Source organism: Gallinula chloropus (genome assembly GCF_964237585.1).
Source record: "Gallinula chloropus genome assembly, chromosome: 13".
Classification (NCBI taxonomy): domain Eukaryota; kingdom Metazoa; phylum Chordata; class Aves; order Gruiformes; family Rallidae; genus Gallinula; species Gallinula chloropus.
In genome coordinates, this window is record NC_140098.1 from 14,650,145 (window position 1) to 14,668,079 (window position 17,935).

Consider the following 17,935-nt stretch of genomic DNA (forward strand, 5'->3'; position numbering starts at 1 on the left):
GTGGGGGTCCCCCCCCCGAGCTCACCTGGCACCCTGCCTTGTCTTCCCCCCCCCCCCAGAAATACCCGCAGCCCAAGGGGCAGAAGAAGAAGAAGATCGTGAAGTACGGCATGGGGGGGCTCATCATCCTCTTCCTCGTGGCCATCATCTGGTTCCCCCTGCTCTTCATGTCGCTGGTGCGCTCGGTGGTGGGTGTGGTGAACCACCCCATCGACGTCACTGTCACCCTCAAGCTGGGAGGGTACGAGGTGAGGGTGCAGGGGAGGGGATACTGAGGTGCCCAGCCTGGATGCAGGGGGTTGGGAAGGGGGGGTGGGGTGGGGATGTGTGTCCCCTGCCCTGCTGACAGCACCCCCCCACCCCGCAGCCGCTGTTCACCATGAGCGCCCAGCAGCAATCCATCCAGCCCTTCACCCCCCAGGACTACGAGGCCCTCACCAAGCAGTTCGAGAGGCAGCCGGTAAATCCCCCCCCCCCACCATCCCCCTGGGTGCCCAGTGCGGCTGTCACAGGCTGGGGGTACCCCAATCTGAGGGTGCCCGGACCTGGGACTACCCCAATCTGAAGATGCTCCAGTCTGAGGGTATCCTGAGCTGGGGATGCCCCAAGCTGAGGATTCTCCAGTCTGAAGGTACCCCTAGCTGGGGGTGCCCTGAACCAGGGATGTCCTGAGTTGAGGGTACCCCAGTCTGAGGATGCCCCAATCTGGGGCTGCCCCAAGCTGGGGATGCCCCAATCTGGGGGTGGCCTGAGCTGGGGATGCCCTGAGTTGAGGATTACCCCATCTGAGGGTACCCCTAGCTGGGGGTGCCCTGAACCAGGGATATCCTGAGTTGAGGGTGCCCCAATCTGAGGGTATCCCGAGCTGGGGATGCCCCAGTCTGAGGGTGGCCTGAGCTGGGGATGCCCTGAGCTGAGGGATTCCCCACTCTGAGGGTACACCTAGCTGGGGGTGCCCTGAACCAGGGATGTCTTGAGTTGAGGGTGCCCCAATCTGAGGCTACCCCGAGCTGGGGGTGCCCTGAGCTGGGGATGCCCTGAGCTGAGGATTCCCCAGTCTGAGGGTATCCCGAGCTGGAGATGCCCCAATCTGGGGGTGCCCTGAACCGGGGATATCCTGAGTTGAGGGTACCCCAATCTGAGGGTGCCACAATCTGGGGATGCCCTGAACCGGGGATGTCCGGAGTTGAGGGTGCCCCAATCTGAGGGTATCCCGAGCTGGAGATGCCCCAATCTGGGGGTGCCCCGAGCTGGGGGTGCCCCGTGCTGGGTGCTGAGCCCTGCCCCCCTCCCGCCGCAGGTCGCCATGCAGTTCATCACGCTGTACGGCTCCGAGGACATCGTGACTGCGCGCATCGAGGGCAGCTCGGGCTCGCTCTGGAGCATCAGCCCCCCCAGCCGGCAGCAGATGCGGCGGGAGCTGCAGAACGGCTCCTCCGACATCACCCTGCGCCTCACCTGGACCTTCCAGAGGTACCGCTGGCTCCGTAACGGGGGGTGTGGGTGGGGAGACACACAGCACTACATCCCCCCCATCCTCACCCCCTCCTTCCCGCAGGGATCTGGGCAAGGGGGGCACTGTGGAGCACACCTTCGACAAGCACACCACCAACCTGCAGCCTGGCGCACCCCAGCGCCTGGAGCTGGCCCAGCTGCTGCAGGGCACCCGTGACACCCCCGTGTGAGTATCCCTGGGGGCTGGACACCCACACCCACACCCCCCCGCCCCCTATTTCCCAGCTCACACACGTCAGGATCCCCCCCCCCAAATCACCCTGCTCTCTCCTCTCACAGCCAAGTGCCCAAACTCTTCCCCAAATACATCCGGGCGCCCAACGGTCCCGAAGCCAACCCTGTGAAGCAGCTGCTGCCAGGTGGGTGTGTGTCCCCCACACCCCAAAATTGAAGCCATTAATCCATGTTGGGGGCACCCCAGCATCCGTGCTGTGCCCTGATGGGGCTGTTATCCCCCACCCCCTCACCCATAGATGGGGAGGACAGCTACCTGGATGTGGAGGTGCAGCTGAAGCGGGAGCGAGCGGGCAGCGGCCGAGGGGCTGACAGCTTCTTGGAGTGGTGGGTGGTGAGGCTGAAGGATGCCCCCCCCCACGATGGCAGCATCCTCCCCATGGTCATCTTCAATGATAAAGTCAGCCCCCCCAGCTTGGGCTTCTTGGCTGGTTACGGGTATGTGAAGGGGTCCCGGGGGGCGTGGGTGTTGGGGGGCACCAACCACCCAGGTGCATGAAGGGGTCCTGTGGGTGTTGGGGGGCACTATCTGGGTACATGAAGGGGTCCCATGGATGGGTGGTTGGGGGGCACCAACCACCTGGGTGTGTGAAGGGGTCCTGTGGGTGTTGGGGGGCACTGACCACCCAGGTGCATGAAGGGGTTCAGGGGGTGGGTGGGCACTGACCACCTGGGTATGTGAAGGGGTCTGGTGGGTGGATGGGTGGTGGGCAATGACACCCCTGGGTGGGCAAAGGGGTCCTAGGGGGGTGGTGGGGGACCAACCACCCAGGTATGTGAAGGGGTCCCCTGCATGGGTGGTTGGGGGGCACCGACCATCTGGGTGTGTGAAGGGGTCCTGTGGGTGTTTGGGGCACTACCTGGATACATGAAGGGGTCCTGAGGGCATTGGGGGGGCACTGACCACCCGGGTATGTGAAGGGGTCCTGTGGGTGGGTGGTTGGGGGGCACCAACTACCTGGGTAGGTGCGGGGGTCCCGTAGGTGTTGGGGGGCACTGACCACCTGGGTGCATGAAGGGGTCCCGGGGGGGTTTGGGGGCACTACCTGGGTATGTGAAGGGGTCCTGTGGGTGGGTGGTTGGGGGGCACCAACCATCCGAGTACGTGGTGTTGGGGGGCACTGAGCACCTGGGTACGCGAAGGGGTCCCGTGGGTGGGTGTTGGGGGGCACCGACCCCCTGGGTGCCTGAAGGGATCCTGTGGGTGTTGGGGGGCACCAACCACCCAAGTACGTGGTGTTGGGGGGCACTGACCACCCGGGTGCGTGAAGGGGTCCCGGGCGGGTTTGGGGGGCACTACCTGGGTGCGTGAAGGGGTCCGGTGGGTGGGTGGGGGCACCAACTACCTGGGTAGGTGAGGGGGTCCCGTAGGTGTTGGGGGGCACTGACCACCCAGGTGTGTGAAGGGGTCCCGGGGGGGTGAAGGGGCTTTGGGGGGAGCACCAACCACCCGGCTACGCGAAGGGGTCCTGTGGTTGGTTGGGGGGGGGGGGCTCCAACCACCTGAGTGTACCCCAAAATAGTTGCAAAACAAAGGGGAGGTGTAGGATAGAGGCTGCAGCCCCCCCCCCCATCCCCCTCGTGCCCCCTTTCTCTTCCACAGGATCATGGGGCTGTACGTCTCCATCGTGCTGGTGATCGGGAAGTTCGTGCGGGGCTTCTTCAGCGAGATCTCCCACTCCATCATCTTCGAGGAGCTGCCCTGCGTGGATCGCATCCTCAAGCTCTGCCAGGACATCTTCCTGGTGCGGGAGACGGGCGAGCTGGAGCTGGAGGAGGAGCTCTACGCCAAGCTCATCTTCCTCTACCGCTCCCCGGAGACCATGATCAAGTGGACAAGGGAAAAGGAGTAAGGGGAAGGGGCTCTCAGCCCCCATCACCCCTTCCTTTCCAGGGACATCACCGCCAATGCCTTAACCACCACCCCCCACCACACCCCTCCCTCAGCACCTTCCCCCCCCCACCCCACACACACACAAGGTGGTGGGGCCGGAGCCTGCCCGGGGAGGCAGTGGGATGCAGGGTGCTCAGCCCTGGTGTTGAGGGAGGAGGATGTTTTCCTGATGTTGCTTTGAAGCTGCCCGACCTGAGGAGACCATGTCGTGCCTTCCTGGGGCTGGGGGGGTAGGTGGGAAGCAAGAGCTGGACCCCCCTCACCCCTCAACCCGCTGGGCACCCCTTGGTGCCAAGCAGGGGCAAGGGGTGTGTAGGGGGGGGGTCCGAATCCGGCCTGTGACCCCCCCTCCCTGCTCTCCCCAGCCCTGCTCCAGAACCAGGTTGAACTCAAAAGCAATAGCCCCCCAGCCCCAGGATGGGGGGCCCTGGGCTGTGGCCCCCCCAGCTGGGGAGGGGGGCTGGCAGCCCCAGCTGGACTCTAGACACTTGTGACTTTGGGGTTTTTGGTTTTTTTTATTCTTAATTCAAATGGTTTATTTATACAGATATCTAATAAAAGAAAGCTGAGACCTCCCTGGCTGGCACACCTTGGAGGAGGGGCATGGGAGGATTTGGGACCTCCAGCACCCCCAGCCCCCACCAAATGTGGGCTGGGGGCTCCATCTGCCCCCAGCTGTAACCAAAGTGGGAGGAAAAGCAGCTCCCTGGGTGCTGGGTTCTATGGGGGGGGCTCTGGACCCTCTCCCCTCTGGCAGGGGGTGAGAGGCTGGCCCCACCGCTGCCCCTGAGGGATGGGGGTCATGGCTCCCACTGGCCCCAGCCCCTTCAGCTCTGCTCCTCATCCTCCTGGGGGCCGTCCTGGCTCTGCTGCTCCATCTCTGCTCTGCAAGGGATGGACAGTGGGGACAGATGGACGTGGCACCCGGGGCCAAGCCGGCAGGGAGGGGTCCCCCACCCCTCTCATTCCCCCAGGGATGAGACCCCCCACATCCTCCCCATTCCCCCAGGGATAAAACCCCCATATCCCCCCCATTCCCCCTGGGAGGGGACCCCCATATCCCCCCCAATTCCCCTGGGGATAAGACCCCCACATCCCCCCCTACCCCTGGATCCTGCGCTGGGCCTCGGCGCGGATGTAGCGCGGCAGCGTGGCGAGGGGACCCTGCAAGAGAGGGGAGGGGAGGGGAGGTGTGGGGATGGGGACCCCCCATCCCCAAGGAGAGCTACTGCACCCCAAAAGCCATACCAGCTCCTTGAAGGTGAGGCGGCAGCCGTAGCACAGCAGTGGGATGAAGGCTGCTCTGCTCAGGACCCTGTGGGGACAAGGACAGTCTGTGGTGCTGGTGTGACTGGTGTGACATCCTCGGTGCTGGCAGGGCCACCCCACCACCCCCACACCCACCCCACCACCCCCATACTCACCCCACCCTTGAGGCATCCTGGCAGCACCCATTCTCCACCAGCTCCGGTTCCTCTCTGATCAGCGTGGGCTCTAGTGCCAGCTCCTCCTCTGCAAGATCAGGGGTTGCAACTGGGGGTGCACAACCACCCCTCAAAACTCCTCACAGCCCCCCCCAAAACTGCTCCCCTCCCCACTCACCCCCATCGATGTCGAGGGCGCAGAGGCAGAGCAGGCAGCGCTGGGACTCGCTGCTCGCCTTGGCTGGAGCTGGGCTCAGCTTCTCACCCGTCCTGCAGCCAAATATGGGTGGGGGGTGGTAAATGGATGCACCCCACTCATCCCAAACCACCCCCCCCAGTGTGCCCCCATGCAGGGGACTCCATACCTGTAGACGGTGCTGATGGTGGAGGGGAAATCCTCCTGCAGCCCCAGGAGGAAGCGCTCTGTCAGGCGGTGGATGCTGGGCTTCTCCCGGCGCTGGGGGAGCGACCAGAGAGGGAAGGGTGGGATTGGGGAGGAAGGAGGGGGAGGGGGGGTCCCATTCCTGCCATGGGGGAGGAGCCAGGGGATGCCCCTACCTTGGTGGGCAGGGGTGGTGTGGTGAGGGTGGGGACGCTGAAGAAGTGGTTGTAGAAGGCGATCTCCTTGGCCGTGTACTCCCGCATGGGACGCACCAGCACCACGTCGCCGTGGCGGTCATCCAGGAAGCCCTGGGAGCGTGGGGAGAGGCCAAGGGGAGGGGCTGTGAAGCCACTGAGACACCCACCTCACCCCCCCCACACCCACCCCCCCACCCAGACCCAGCCATCCCCTGCTCACCGTGTCCAGGGCGAGGAAGGCGCCGCGTCCCAGCGCCAGGTTGGTGAGGAGCTTGATGGCCACGCGGGTGCAGCTCTCGCCCGTCATCACCTTGGGGTAGCCCTTGGTCCGAGCTGTCTGCAGGATGAGGTGGGTCCTGGGGGGGCAAGGTGATGCTGGCTCTGGGCTACCACGCCGTGGCTAGTGCCAGCACCGGGCAGGATTGGCCCCCTCACCGTAGCATCTGCAGCAGCTCCTCCCTTGCTGTCGGCGTCTCCACCGCCTCGAAGAGCCGCAGCAGCTCCTGGGTCAGGGCAGTTGGGGGCAGGCTGGGGGTGGCTGGGGACCCCACTGGCTCAGCCTGGGTGCTGAGGCTGGGCAGTGAGGTGTCCCCAGCCCCATCCTGCCGCTGTTGCTGGATGAAGTCCTCCACAGCCTCCTTGTAAGAGGGTCCAGGCTTGCCAGACCCCCCCGGCCGCAGGATGGATGCAGGCAGCTCCAGCGCCTGTAGGGCACACAGGTACCATGGTGGGGGGGCTGGAAGCAGCCAGGTGTGTCCCCCCCAGCCCAAACATGTTCTCCACGTTGCCCCTGTACCTGCTCCAGGTGGGCCAGGTGGTAGGGGAAGCCGGTGGCCTGCAGCAGGGTCTCCATGTGGGCCAGGCTCTGCTCCCGCTGTGCCGCGCTCTGCCCGCGCACTGCTCCCTCTGCAAGGCAGCGCCGGGGCTGTGGTGAGGGGTGGGCACCCACCTCCCACCTCCTCCGGGTGAAGGGGACACCCTGGGGTGCTGTGGCCTTGGTGGCAACCCCTGGCATGGCATGGATGGACCCTACACTGGGAATGGGCAGTGGGGCAGGGAATGGGCAGGGGACGAGCAGGGGATGGGCAGGGGATGACTTGGAGGTGGCAGGGGTCAGAGAGTGGGCAGGGAGTGGGCAGAGGATGGGCAGGGGACAGGGACTGGGCAGGGGATGGGCAGGGGTAAGGGACTGGGCAGGGGTAGGGCAGGGGACGGGCAGGGGGCAGGGGATGGGCAGGGGACAGGGATTGGGCAGGGGATGGGCAGGGAGCAGAGGATGGGCAGGGAGCAGAGGATGGGCAGGGGACGAGCAGGGGATGGGCAGGGGATGACTTGGAGGTGGCAGGGGTCAGAGAGTGGGCAGGGAGTGGGCAGAGGATGGGCAGGGGACAGGGACTGGGCAGGGGATGGGCAGGGGTAAGGGACTGGGCAGGGGTAGGGCAGGGGACGGGCAGGGGGCAGAGGATGGGCAGGGGATGGGCAGGGGACAGGGATTGGGCAGGGGATGGGCAGGGAGCAGAGGATGGGCAGGGGATGAGCAGGGGATGGGCAGGGGATGACTTGGAGGTGGCAGGGGTCAGAGAGTGGGCAGGGAGTGGGCAGAGGATGGGCAGGGGACAGGGATTGGGCAGGGGATGGGCAGGGGATGGGCAGGGGACAGGGATTGGGCAGGGGATGGGCAGGGGGCAGGGGATGGGCAGGGGGCAGCCAGGGTGCCAACCCTTACTTACCATCAACATAGATGAGCCCGGGGATGAAGCGGAGCCTCTTGGCCGTCTCCCGGCTGAGCCCCTGGCAGAGATGCAGGGTGAGGGGGGTGGCTGAGCTGTGCTCCCCCCTAAACCCCCCCCTAATCCCCCCCTCTCACCTCCTGGACCTGCCTCAGCATGGCGCTGGACACCGGCCCCCCCGACAGCGCCAGCAGCACCTGTGGGGACACGAAGGACAATCCCCAACCTGGTGCCGCTGCCCAGGCCCCCCCAGGGCCTTGTCCCCCCCCCGGTGCCCCCCGGTACCTTCTCTCCCGGGAAGATGAGGCGGTTCTTGCCCAGCATGGCGCGGAACTTGTGCACGAAGTACTCGCGGAAGCAGCCGCTGCCACGGGGACACGGGGACACGGCCCTGAGCCACGGCCTGGGACACGGCCCACAGCCCCAGGGCCCCCCGCCCCACAGCCCACAGCCCCCTGTCTCCAAGCCCCAGCGTCCCTGAGAGCCGGTGATGTCCCCAAGCTGCGACATTCCTGAGCCCTGATGTCCCCAAACCCTGGTGTCCCCAGGTCTCAATGTCCCTGAGCTCTGGTGTCCCCGAACCCTGCCTGATGTACCCAGGTCCCAATGTCCCCAACCCTTGATGTCCTCAAGCCCTGATGTCCCCCAGTCCCAATGTTCCCAAGTCCTGATGTCCCCAAATCCTGATGTCCCCAGGTCCCAATGTCCCCAACCCTTGATGTCCCCAAGCCCTCATGTCCCCAGGTCCCAATGTCCCCAAGCCCTGGTGTTCCCAAACCCTGATGTCCCTAAACCCTAATGTCCCCAAGCCCTGATGTCCCCCAGTCCCAATGTTCCCAAGTCCTGATGTCCCCAGGCCCCGATGTCCCCAAGTCCTGATGTCCCCCAGTCCCAATGTCCCCAAGCCCTGATGTCCCCAAGCCCTGATGTCCCCCAGTCCCAATGTTCCCAAGCCCTGATGTCTCCAGGCCCTGATGTCCCTAAACCCTGATGCCCCCAGGTCTCAATGTCCCCCACTCCCAATGTCCCCAAGCCCTGATGCCCCAAGCCCTGATGTCTTCCAGCCCCGCTGTCCCCAGGTCCCAATGTCCCCCAGCCCCAATGCCCCCCAGCCCCGCTGTCCCCTCGGTGCCAGCCCCTCCCTCACCGGCAGAAGGCGTCCCCGAGGCGGATGACGAGGGCGGCAGAGCTCTGCTGGCACTTCACGCAGGGCTGCGGGTGGCTGCGGGGACACGGTGAGGTCAGACACCGGACAGCACCGGGGACACCGGCTCCCAGCCCACCCTGGGGGTGGCAACGGGCAGGGGCGGCGGCGACACGGGACCCCAGGATGGTAACAGGGCAGGGGGAGAAATGGAGGTAACACCGGGAGGGTATTAGAGGCGGCACCGGGGGACAGCACCGGGGGTACCGGAGGGATACCGGGGGCAGTACCGGGGGCAGCACGGAGGGAGCACCTAGGGGGTGCCGGGTGCGGTATCGGGAGGGGTACTGGGGGAAGGACTGGGGACGGTACCGGAGGGTATACCGGGGGTAGTAACGGAGGATGTAGCGGGGCAGTACCGGGGCGGTATGGGGACAGTACCGGGGGATGTACCGGTGGCGGTACCAGAGGCCCCGGTGGGGATGCTGGGGTGGTACCGGGCGGGTACCGGGGGCAGTACCGGAGGATGGACCGGGGCGGTACGGGGGCGGTACGGGGGCAGTGCCGGGGCATGTACAGGTGGCGGTACCGGAGGCCCCGGTGGGAATGCTGGGGTGGCACGGGGCAGGTACCGAGGGCAGTACCGGGGGATGTACCGGGGCGGTACGGGGGCAGTACCGGGGGATGTACCGGTGGCGGCCCCGGGGATGCCCGGGGTGGCACCGGGCGAGTCCGGGGGGCGATGCCGGAGGATGCAGGGGGGCGGTACCGCAGCCCATCCCGTGCCGAGCTCCCACCTGTGTGCCGGGGCGCGGCGGCGCCGTTCCGGTGCCTCTCCCGCCGCGCACCCCCCGCGCTTCCCGGCCGCCTCGCACATACCGCCCCGCTGCGCTCCGCTCCGGCCCGGCCCGGCCCGCTCCGCTCCCGTCGCACGGCGGTGACGCCGCGGCGCTCGCTGGCGTCAGGCGCCGCCCCCCCCCCGCCGCCGCCGCCGCCGCCATGTTCCGCAGCCTGCTGGTGGCGGCGGCGCAGCGGCCTCAGGCCCCGGGCGGGTCTCCCCGGCCGCCGCCCGCCGCCGGCCCCGCCGCCGAGGCGCTGGAGGCGCAGTTCAGCTGCCCCATCTGCCTGGAGGTCTTCCACCGCGCCGTCGGCATCGCGGGCTGCGGACACACGTGAGCCGGGGCCCGGGCCGGGGGCGGCGGGGACCCCCCGGGCCTGTCGCTGCCCCCCCGGCCCTGTCGCTGCCCCCCCCCCGGCCCTGTCCTTCACCCCCGGGCCTGTCGCTGCCCCCCCGGCCCTGTCGCTCCCCCCCCGGGCCTGTCGCTGCTCCCCGGCCCTGTCGCTGCCCCCCCGGCCCTGTCGCTGCCCCCCCGGCCCTGTCGCTTCCCCCCCGGCCCTGTCGCTGCCCCCCGGGCCTGTCGTTCCCCCCCGGCCCTGTTGTACCCCCCCCGGGCCTGTCGCTGCCCCCCCCGGGCCTGTCGCTGCCCCCCCCCAGGCCCTGTTGCTGCCCCCCGGCCCAGTCGCTCCCCTCCCTGGCCTGTCGCTGCCCCCCCGGCCCTGTCGCTGCCCCCCGAGCCCGACGGGCCCCCGTGGGGCTGCTGTCCCGGGGCCGTTGCACCCACTGACCGCCCCGACCTCGGCCCCCGTGTCCCTCTGGGCCCCCTGGTCTTCCCCAGCCTGGGCGCCCGGCACCGCGGTAGCACCGGTAGCCCGGGCGGGCGTGCTGCTGGGGGCCACCCGTGGGCGCTGCATCTCCCTACCCCGGGAGAGGCTGCCCCTGCCCCGTGTTTCGGTGACCCCCCAGCCCCCTCCCACCCCCCCATCACAGCCGCCTTGGCTTTGCCTGGCCCCCCCAGCACCGTCCTGCTCATCTCCCCCCACCCCATCCTGGCTTATTTGGGGCTGGGGTCACTTCACAGGGGTGATGCCAGGGACCTGGAGCGAGGGGCACTGGGCTTCCCCCCCCCACCCTAGTGCCTGCTGCCCTGCAGCAGAGGCTGAGCAAGTGTCGTGCTGGGTGACAGGGGCTGGGTGAGGTGACAGGGACGCTGGGACAGTTCACACTGCAAGCACAGAGCTGCTTTGCCTCACACCTGAGGCCTGCACATCCTCTCTGCACATCCTCTCTGCACATCCTCTCTGCACATCCTCTGCCTGGAATCCCTGCCCCCTCTCCCAAGCTCCCAGTTCTGGCCAGTTCCTCCCAGTGGCAATGCCGATCCCTGGGTTTTGGGGCTGCCCTGCTGCCTGGGGTACACAGGAGTCCCCTAGAGTGGGTGTAGCCCAGGCCTGGGGTCCCACATCCCCCTTTTCTCCAGGGATGAGCCACTGCAGCACCACTCAGCCCTGCTCTTTGTGCCCCAGGTTCTGTGGGGAGTGCCTGCAGCCCTGCCTCCAAGTGCCATCCCCGCTCTGCCCACTCTGCCGCATGCCCTTCGACCCCAAGAAGGTGGAGAAGGCTTCCAGCCTGGAGAAGCAGCTTGCATCCTACAAGGCTCCCTGCAGAGGCTGCAGCAAGAAGGTAAAGCTCATGGGGGAAGGCTGCCTGGCCCCATCCTGTGTGGGCACAGCTTCCCTCAAGCAGCCAGGGGGAGGGGGATGGCTTTGCTGCAGTTGGGTTTGCAGAGGGCCCAAGCTGAGCCCGTGAGGTGCAGTGTCCCACGTGGTGGGAGGGATGAAGGTGATCTCTCTTCACTCCCTGCTGTCCTTGGCAGCAGCCTGGAGCTATTCTTAGGCTGTGGGACCTTCAGAAGCAGGCTGAGGTTTCCCTGCAGCACAGGAGAGGCCGGGACAAGCCGGTTCTGCTGCTGCTCCCAACGGGTGTAAGGATTTAGCTCTTGAGGTGCTGTGATCCCTGTGGCTGTGGGGGAGCTGAACTGGCAGCGTGGCCTGGCCCAGCCCAGGGTGTTCTGGCCTTGGGGCTGGCCATGAAGCTGTCACTCAGGTCATTCAGCAGCTCTGTGCCTGTGCCTTCCAGCTTCTGTTTAATTTGGGGACTTTGTAACTCCCTGCCTGCAGCCCAGGAATGATCCTGTCCTGGGTTAGAGCAGTTTAGGGGTTCTACCCATCAGCAGTTCCTCTTCCACAGAGGAAAATGGGAGGTAGAGCTATGGTGACACAGCCTGGGTGCTGTGTGTGTGTGACCTGGGAATGTGTGAGGCTCCAAACTCCCTGTCCCAGGAGAAAGGATGGGCTGGAGCAGCATTTCCATGCTGGTGTGGGTCATCCTGCACAGGCTGGGATGTGCTTTGGGATCTACTGGCTGAAACAGCTTCTCCCAGGCTGGAGTGGAGGCTGGGAGATCTGGGAGGGGCTGGTGTTCCTGCAGCCTCCAGGAGTGTTTCTCCTCTCCCCTCCAAGGGCCGGAGGGCAAATGCTCTGAGGAGCAGCTGAGGGAGCTGGAGGTGTTCAGCCTGGAGAAGAGGAGGCTGAGGGGAGACCTTCTCCCCACCTCCCCTGCCCTGCCAGGAGGCTGCAGAGAGGTGGGCGATGGTCTCTTCAGCCAGGGGACAGGAGCTGGGACAAGGGGCAATGGGCTGAAGCTGCCCCAGGGCAGGGTCAGCTCAGCTGGGAGGGGAAAGTTCTTCCCTGGCAGAGTTGTGGGGCTGTGGCACAGGCTGCCCAGGGAGGGGCTGAGTCACCCCCTGGGTGTGTTTAACAGAGGGGAGATGAGGTGCTCAGGGATCTAGGGAAGCACAGGACAGGAATGGTTGGACTGGATGATCTGAAAGGCCTTTCCCAGCCCTGTGACTCTGACTCTCTCCCTGCTCCCCAGGTCACCCTGGCCAAAATGCGCTCTCACGTCTCGTCCTGCGCGAAGGTGCAGGAGCAGATGGCCAACTGCCCCAAGTTCGTGCCGGTTGTCCCCACGTCCCAGCCCATCCCCAGGTACTGTCCCTCCCTCTCTGGCTTCCTTACAACCCCCCCCCCCCCCAATTTCACTTCCCCACCCCTGGGCAATCCCAGCTGGAAGCATCAGCACCTTTTCCCTCCTGGCACCGCTGCTCCGCGTGGGAAGAAGGACCCACCAAACCAGAGTGCTTCAGCCTGGGCTGGTTTCCACCGTGGGTGGGTGGGTGGCACAAAGCCAAGCAGGGGTGGCTGGTTTGGTTTGGAAGAAGCTTCTCCAGAACCTTTCCTGGGCTGTCTGAGCTCATCCTTGTTTTCTTTAGCAATATTCCCAATCGCTCAACGTTCGTCTGCCCGTACTGTGGGGCCAGGAACCTGGACCAGCAGGAGCTGGTGAAGCACTGCATGGAGAACCACCGCAACGACCCCAATAAAGTGGTGAGTGATGCTGGGGTGGGCTGGAGGTAACTGGAAACCCAGATGCACCAGAGCTGAGGCTGCATCTGAGGCCCCCAGCACGCAGAGCTGCTGCTGGGGTAGAACACAGCTGCGTTTCCGGCTGGTTTGGTTGGTTTTACACCCCTTTGAAGGTGTGTGGGGGGTGGGGGGGAACCTGTTGCTGTTTGCTTGAGGCTCCCTGCAATGAGCTGCCTACGTCCCCCCCTGCAGCCATGACCCGGGTGGTGCAGGATTTCCTCTCCCATCCCTGCTGACTTGACTCAGGTGGGGAACTTGGAGCTCTGGCACGGTCTTGGAGGGGATTGTGCATGTGTGAGTCGCTTGTCTGAGGGCTAAAAGCAGCTTGGGCCACCTACCAGAGCCTCCATGCACTGAGGGAAGACCCCTTATTTAGCCCATCCTTTGCAGGAACACCCTCTGTGAGAGAAGGGGGGCTGCTGGTCACCTCTCCCTCACATTGTGGCTGCCTCAGTGTCCTGGGGAGACCGAGGCAGATTGTTCTGTGCCCCCCAAGTCATGGTTTTCTCTCCCCCCTGCCTGCTGCAGGTGTGCCCAGTCTGCTCAGCCATGCCCTGGGGGGACCCCAGCTACAAAAGCGCCAACTTCCTCCAGCACCTTCTCCACAGGCACAAGTTCTCCTACGACACCTTCGTGGTGAGTACAGCCCTGAGCCCAAACTGACTCCAGTTCCTTGAATCCCATGCTGGGAGGTGAAACTGGTCCTTCCCTTCCCATGCTGGGACCAGCCTGTGTGGCTGTGGGGCCCCTGGGAAGGGGACAGGGACAGGAACAGGGACGATTCCTCCTTCAGAGGTGCATGGAACATGTGTGGCCCCACTCAGGAGACCCCCATGTGTGGGTTTCTGGGCTGGTCATCACCAGGCAAAGTTTGGGGGGGGGAGGAAACTGCATCTGAAGGAGGAGAGGGAAACATTCCTGCTCTCTGAAGATGGGTTGTTGGCTCCACGTGCTCTGTGAAGCTCTTCCCATGGGGGATTCTAACACAGAAGCCCTTTTGTTTGAGGGCTTGGGCTGAGTCTCAGGGCTTTGGGGGTCTGGCTGCTGTGCATAGGGGTGGGGGGTGTCCACAGCTGTCTTCTTGGGAGCTCCTGACCCTTCCTGTGTGGGGTAAGGGTGTGATCACCCAGCCTTGGCTGCAGGGAGGGGGGGTTTAGTGTCCTCCTTTTTAGTTCCTGGTTTTCAGGGGGAGGAACCTCCAGCCCTTCACAGAGAAACACCCTTGCTCTGGGGAAACCCAAGGTCTTGTAGAAACCTTCCCCCTTCAGCTGTAGCTTCTCACAGGGGAGCGTTTCACCCCTGCCAGGTCTCAGAGCAGGGCTGACCCAGGCAGGAGAGGGACCGTGGGCACAAAGGACACCCCAAAAAGCGCCGCGCTCCGGGGACACGCTCACCAGGGGAGATGGAGGCTCGTGGTGGTGGTGGTTGAGGAGCAGGGGTTAAAGCTCCTTGCCCTGGTGATGGAGGCTGTGTGGCCCTGCTGCCCCAGCTCTCCTGACATCCCCTCTCTTCTCCTCAGGACTACAACATCGACGAGGAGGCAGCCTTGCAGGCAGCCCTGGCGCTGTCGCTCTCCGAGAACTGAAGGCGGCTGTTGGGAACCCCCCTCGTGCCCCATCTCCTTTTGCACACTCAGCCTTCCTGCTGGGGAGGCACGGAGCCTGTCAGCCACCCCTGGCACCCTCAGAAACCTGCTGCCACCTCTCTCCCTTTCCCTCAGTGGGCAAATCCCACCTTGTTCAAGAAGGTGGAGTCTCTTGGGCTTCACGCCGGATCGGTGAGTGAGCAGAGACGTCAGCTGCTGGGAGGAGAGCAGAGTGGGTGCTGAAGAGCCAGGATCCTTCCTCAGTTGGGCATTTCACACCCCTACATGGAGTATATCCCTGTATCCAGATCTATTTATTCTTTAGATGCTTTTTGGCACCATCTGTCTTCGTGCTCTCTGTCGCAGTCGGATCGGTACGTACAACTCCGATGTGTTCTACACAGAAACACCCTGGGCTGAACCTCCAGCCACCCTCATCCTTTCAGAAGAGGAAGGAAACAGCATGGAGCATCATTTTTTTTTTACCTCCAGAGACATCTGTCTGTCCCATCCCTCCCTCCTTTGCCTGCTACTGCACAGGCCAGGCTGAATTACAGGGGACAAGACGGTGTCCCTCACATTCCCTGCGATGGCAGGAGGTTTGGAGGAGCGTTGGGCATCCAGTGAAACTCTCACCTTCCTCCTTTTGTACCGGCTCTTGTGATACCAAGTTCTTGGTGGGGTTTTTTTCTACATTAATCAGCCTTTTCCAGGTTTTATAGAGCAGGAATAGAAGCTGTTAACTCTTCACACTGCAATATCCGTCGCTGGGGACAAGAGTTATTTTTATGGAACATTCTTAAGAAAGTCTATTTTTCAAAGACCCAAACCCAACAAACAAACATGCTGTGGATTAGAAACCCAGTGGGAGGCAAGAGGTGGACCCCAAACCAGCACGTGGGACTCTGCAGGGGCTGTGGGAAGCATGTGGGTGTCCTCATGGGATATATGCGGGCTGTTCCCTCCCCTTGTTGTGTTTCTTTGGGGCTGGGTCAGAGCAGCACCTTGTTGGCTGGAGGAATGGGTGCTGAGCTGCCTTCTTGAGGAGCAGCAGCCCCACTTGTGTCCTCCAGAGGTACTTGGACAGCGGTGAGGAGCTGCTGGAACCTCTCTGGGTGAGGAGCTGCTGGAACCTTTCTGGGGTGAGGAGCTGCTGGAACCTTTCTGGGGTGAGGAGCTGCTGGAACCTTTCTGGGGTGAGGAGCTGCTGGAACCTCTCTGGGTGAGGAGCTGCTGGAACCCCTCTGGAGCTGCTGGAACCCCTCAGGGGTGCAGAGCTGCTGGAACCTCTGGAGCTGCTGGAACCTCTCTGGAGCTGCTGGAACCTCTCTGGAGCTGCTGGAGCCTCTCTGGGTGAGGAGCTGCTGGAGCCTCTCTGGGTGAGGAGCTGCTGGAACCTCTCTGGAGTTGCTGGAACCTCTCTGGGGTGCAGAGCTGCTGGAACCTCTCTGGGGTGAGGGGCTGCTGGAACCTCTGGGTGCAGAGCTGCCAAATCTCTCCTGGTGTGTGGTCAGGCTCACTGTGGCTTAACCCTGGCAGGCAGAGCAGCTCTGTGGTGGTGCTGGATGTGACCCTGGGCAGGGTGTGATCCAGAGAGGGGGTTTCTGTCTACAGTCATGCAGTGAGGGAGCGGGCAGGTTAGCCATGGCATGTTGGATGTGCCAGAGGGACTCCTGTGTGCCAGAGGGATGCCTGGATGTGCCAGATCTCATCCCTGATGGTCAGCATCTTGGAAGAGAGGACTGCATCTCCCTTTCCCAGGGCTTTCTCTGGGAATAGGGCAGAATTCAATCTGGGAGATGCTCTGTAGCATCCCATGGTATGTCCCACTGTGTCCCCTTCCCCTCTGCCCTGCCTGGAGTTGGGCTGGGAGAGGGTGGAAGGAAGATGGATGATCCTCTGCTGGGCACGGGCAGGATGCTGCCCGCCTCAGCCCCACCTCGTGTCCTACCTCCAGGGTCTGGGCTGGGGGAGAGGAGCTTTGTACTGGGACCCTGCCCCTTCTTGTGGGGTCCCACCAGTGCTGGGATCATCCCAAGGCTCCTGGGGAAGGAGCTGTGGGTGGGAGGCGATGCCCACTACCTGCAGACCCCTCGTGCCACCTTCCAGCAAGGGTTTGCTGTGGAGAGCAAGTCCCTCCACGTAGCTCTGCTCAGAGAAGCCTGGTTTATCTGACACCTGGCTCTGGCTCTGCTCTAGCAATACCCTCTTGGTTTTTTACTTCTGATTTAAACTGTGCTGGGTGGTTTGGGGGGGGGGGAGGGGGTTGTGAGCTCCCCCATGCTGCCAGCGGTGCGCAGGGACCATCCTCTCTCCGGGCAGAGGGCAGGCAAAGGGCTGGTGCTGCTCTGCACCCCTCAAGCCGGGCTCTGGAGGAGGGATGGGGTCTTCTTTTACCATTGTTGGCACCTACCCAGCACAGGGGCCCTTCCTGGTGGGACAGAGAGCAGCAGGATCTCCCAAAACACACCCAGGAGGGTTTCCCAGTCCCACCCTCAGCTGGGACCCTCTCTTCCCGGAGCATCCTCCATCAGCTCTCTCGCAGGGAGCTCCTTGCCTCTGGGACAGACAGCACTATTCACCTCTCTTCCTCTTCCTCCTCCCTTTTCCTCTGTGCCCCACAACGCCAGACCAGGGGCAGCAACCCCTGTAAAAGCACTTTAAGGGCCGGGGGTGCAGGTGGCGCTGCGCTGCGCAGGCAGCTCCCGCCTCTCCCCCTGTGCCCGGGAGCGCAGCCGGCTCTGCCCGGGCTGGGTCCGGCCGTACCCCCGGGGGTCCCGCCGAGCCCCCGGGGGTCCCGTTCGCCCTCTTTCCTCGCGGCTTTTTGCGGAATTAGAACTTTTAACGAGACGTTCTGTTTTGGTTTTGGTTTTGGTTTTGGTTTTGTTGGGGTTTTTTTTGGAGAAGAATAAAATCGATGAGGTATTTGTAGCAAACCCATTTTTTTTCTCTCAATAAAGGCAGTTTCATCCAGGGGCAGCGTCGCTGTGGGGTCTCTGCCCTGGTTTTAGGGTGCAGGATGTGGCTGGGGGGGTGGGTGCTGTCCCCCTTCCCCCCCCCCATGCACCCCAGCTTATCTGTGCAGCTTCACCTTTAGGGCTTTGTCCCCGAGGCATCTTTCAGTGCAGCTTTCATCCCCACATTGAGAGCTTCACTGTGACAGGGATGGGTGTTGCTGCTGGGGGGGGATCCCCCTCCACCCCTCCTGGCACCCCCCAGCAGCCAGGTCCTGGCTTTTTGGGGTGAGGGCACTTGGCACCAGGCACCATCCCCAGAGCCAGGGAGCAGGGCGGGTGTGTGTTCTCTGGGTGGTGTCCTGGCTCTGAGCCCCCACGGGGCTGTTGGGGTTCCTGTGGGGTGTGGGCTGGCTCTGTGCAGGCTGCACCCACATCCCCCTCTTTTGGGGAGGTGGCCTTGTCCCCTTGGAAGGAATGCAACACCTCAAAAAGGGGCACAAGCCTGGGACAGATCCTGTTTGTGTCAGAAGTAATCTGGCCAGTAGGT

At 64.0% G+C, this 17,935-nt stretch overlaps 3 protein-coding genes across 3 annotated transcripts in view; 2 read left to right on the forward strand and 1 right to left on the reverse strand.

Moving 5' to 3' along the window:
- The window catches only part of PIEZO1 (piezo type mechanosensitive ion channel component 1 (Er blood group)), a gene marked incomplete at its 5' end in the record, with an annotated part of 31,910 nt that extends 27,692 nt beyond the window's left edge, over positions 1–4,218 (forward strand). Inside the window, 7 exon segments of the mRNA XM_084269921.1 lie at positions 60–248; positions 368–460; positions 1,301–1,473; positions 1,559–1,681; positions 1,795–1,874; positions 1,989–2,187; positions 3,353–4,218. Of these exon segments, the coding sequence (XP_084126047.1) occupies positions 60–248; positions 368–460; positions 1,301–1,473; positions 1,559–1,681; positions 1,795–1,874; positions 1,989–2,187; positions 3,353–3,602 (1,107 nt within the window). The 3' untranslated portion in view covers positions 3,603–4,218.
- Positions 4,219–4,320: 102 nt separating this feature from the next.
- CTU2 (cytosolic thiouridylase subunit 2) lies at positions 4,321–9,422 on the reverse strand. Its single transcript, XM_084269922.1, has 15 exons — positions 9,318–9,422; positions 8,524–8,598; positions 7,662–7,740; positions 7,514–7,573; positions 7,377–7,437; positions 6,443–6,552; positions 6,082–6,350; positions 5,867–6,002; positions 5,626–5,757; positions 5,433–5,524; positions 5,246–5,337; positions 5,068–5,155; positions 4,892–4,958; positions 4,749–4,807; positions 4,321–4,528 (listed from the first exon to the last, which is right to left on the reverse strand). Exons 1-15 carry the CDS (start codon positions 9,395–9,397, stop codon positions 4,471–4,473), a joined length of 1,458 nt encoding a protein of 485 aa, XP_084126048.1. The 5' UTR covers positions 9,398–9,422; the 3' UTR covers positions 4,321–4,470.
- Positions 9,423–9,519: 97 nt separating this feature from the next.
- RNF166 (ring finger protein 166) lies at positions 9,520–17,404 on the forward strand (the record flags this gene model as incomplete). The annotated part of the gene is made up of 6 exons (XM_084270173.1): positions 9,520–9,692; positions 10,885–11,041; positions 12,296–12,408; positions 12,693–12,807; positions 13,375–13,482; positions 14,366–17,404. 6 exons carry the CDS (start codon positions 9,520–9,522, stop codon positions 14,429–14,431), a joined length of 732 nt encoding a protein of 243 aa, XP_084126299.1. The 3' UTR covers positions 14,432–17,404.
- Positions 17,405–17,935: the final 531 nt, after the last annotated feature.

Excerpts from the sequence above, each read along its gene's own strand:
- CTU2 (XM_084269922.1), bottom strand. The coding sequence starts at position 9,397 with ATGTGCGAGGCGGCCGGGAAGCGCGGGGGGTGCGCGGCGGGAGAGGCA. Across the intron at positions 7,438-7,513 it reads TGCTGAGGCAGGTCCAGGAG|GGGCTCAGCCGGGAGACGGC; the intron begins GTGAGAGGGGGG and ends CATCTCTGCCAG. Across the intron at positions 6,351-6,442 it reads ACCTGGCCCACCTGGAGCAG|GCGCTGGAGCTGCCTGCATC; the intron begins GTACAGGGGCAA and ends TGTGCCCTACAG.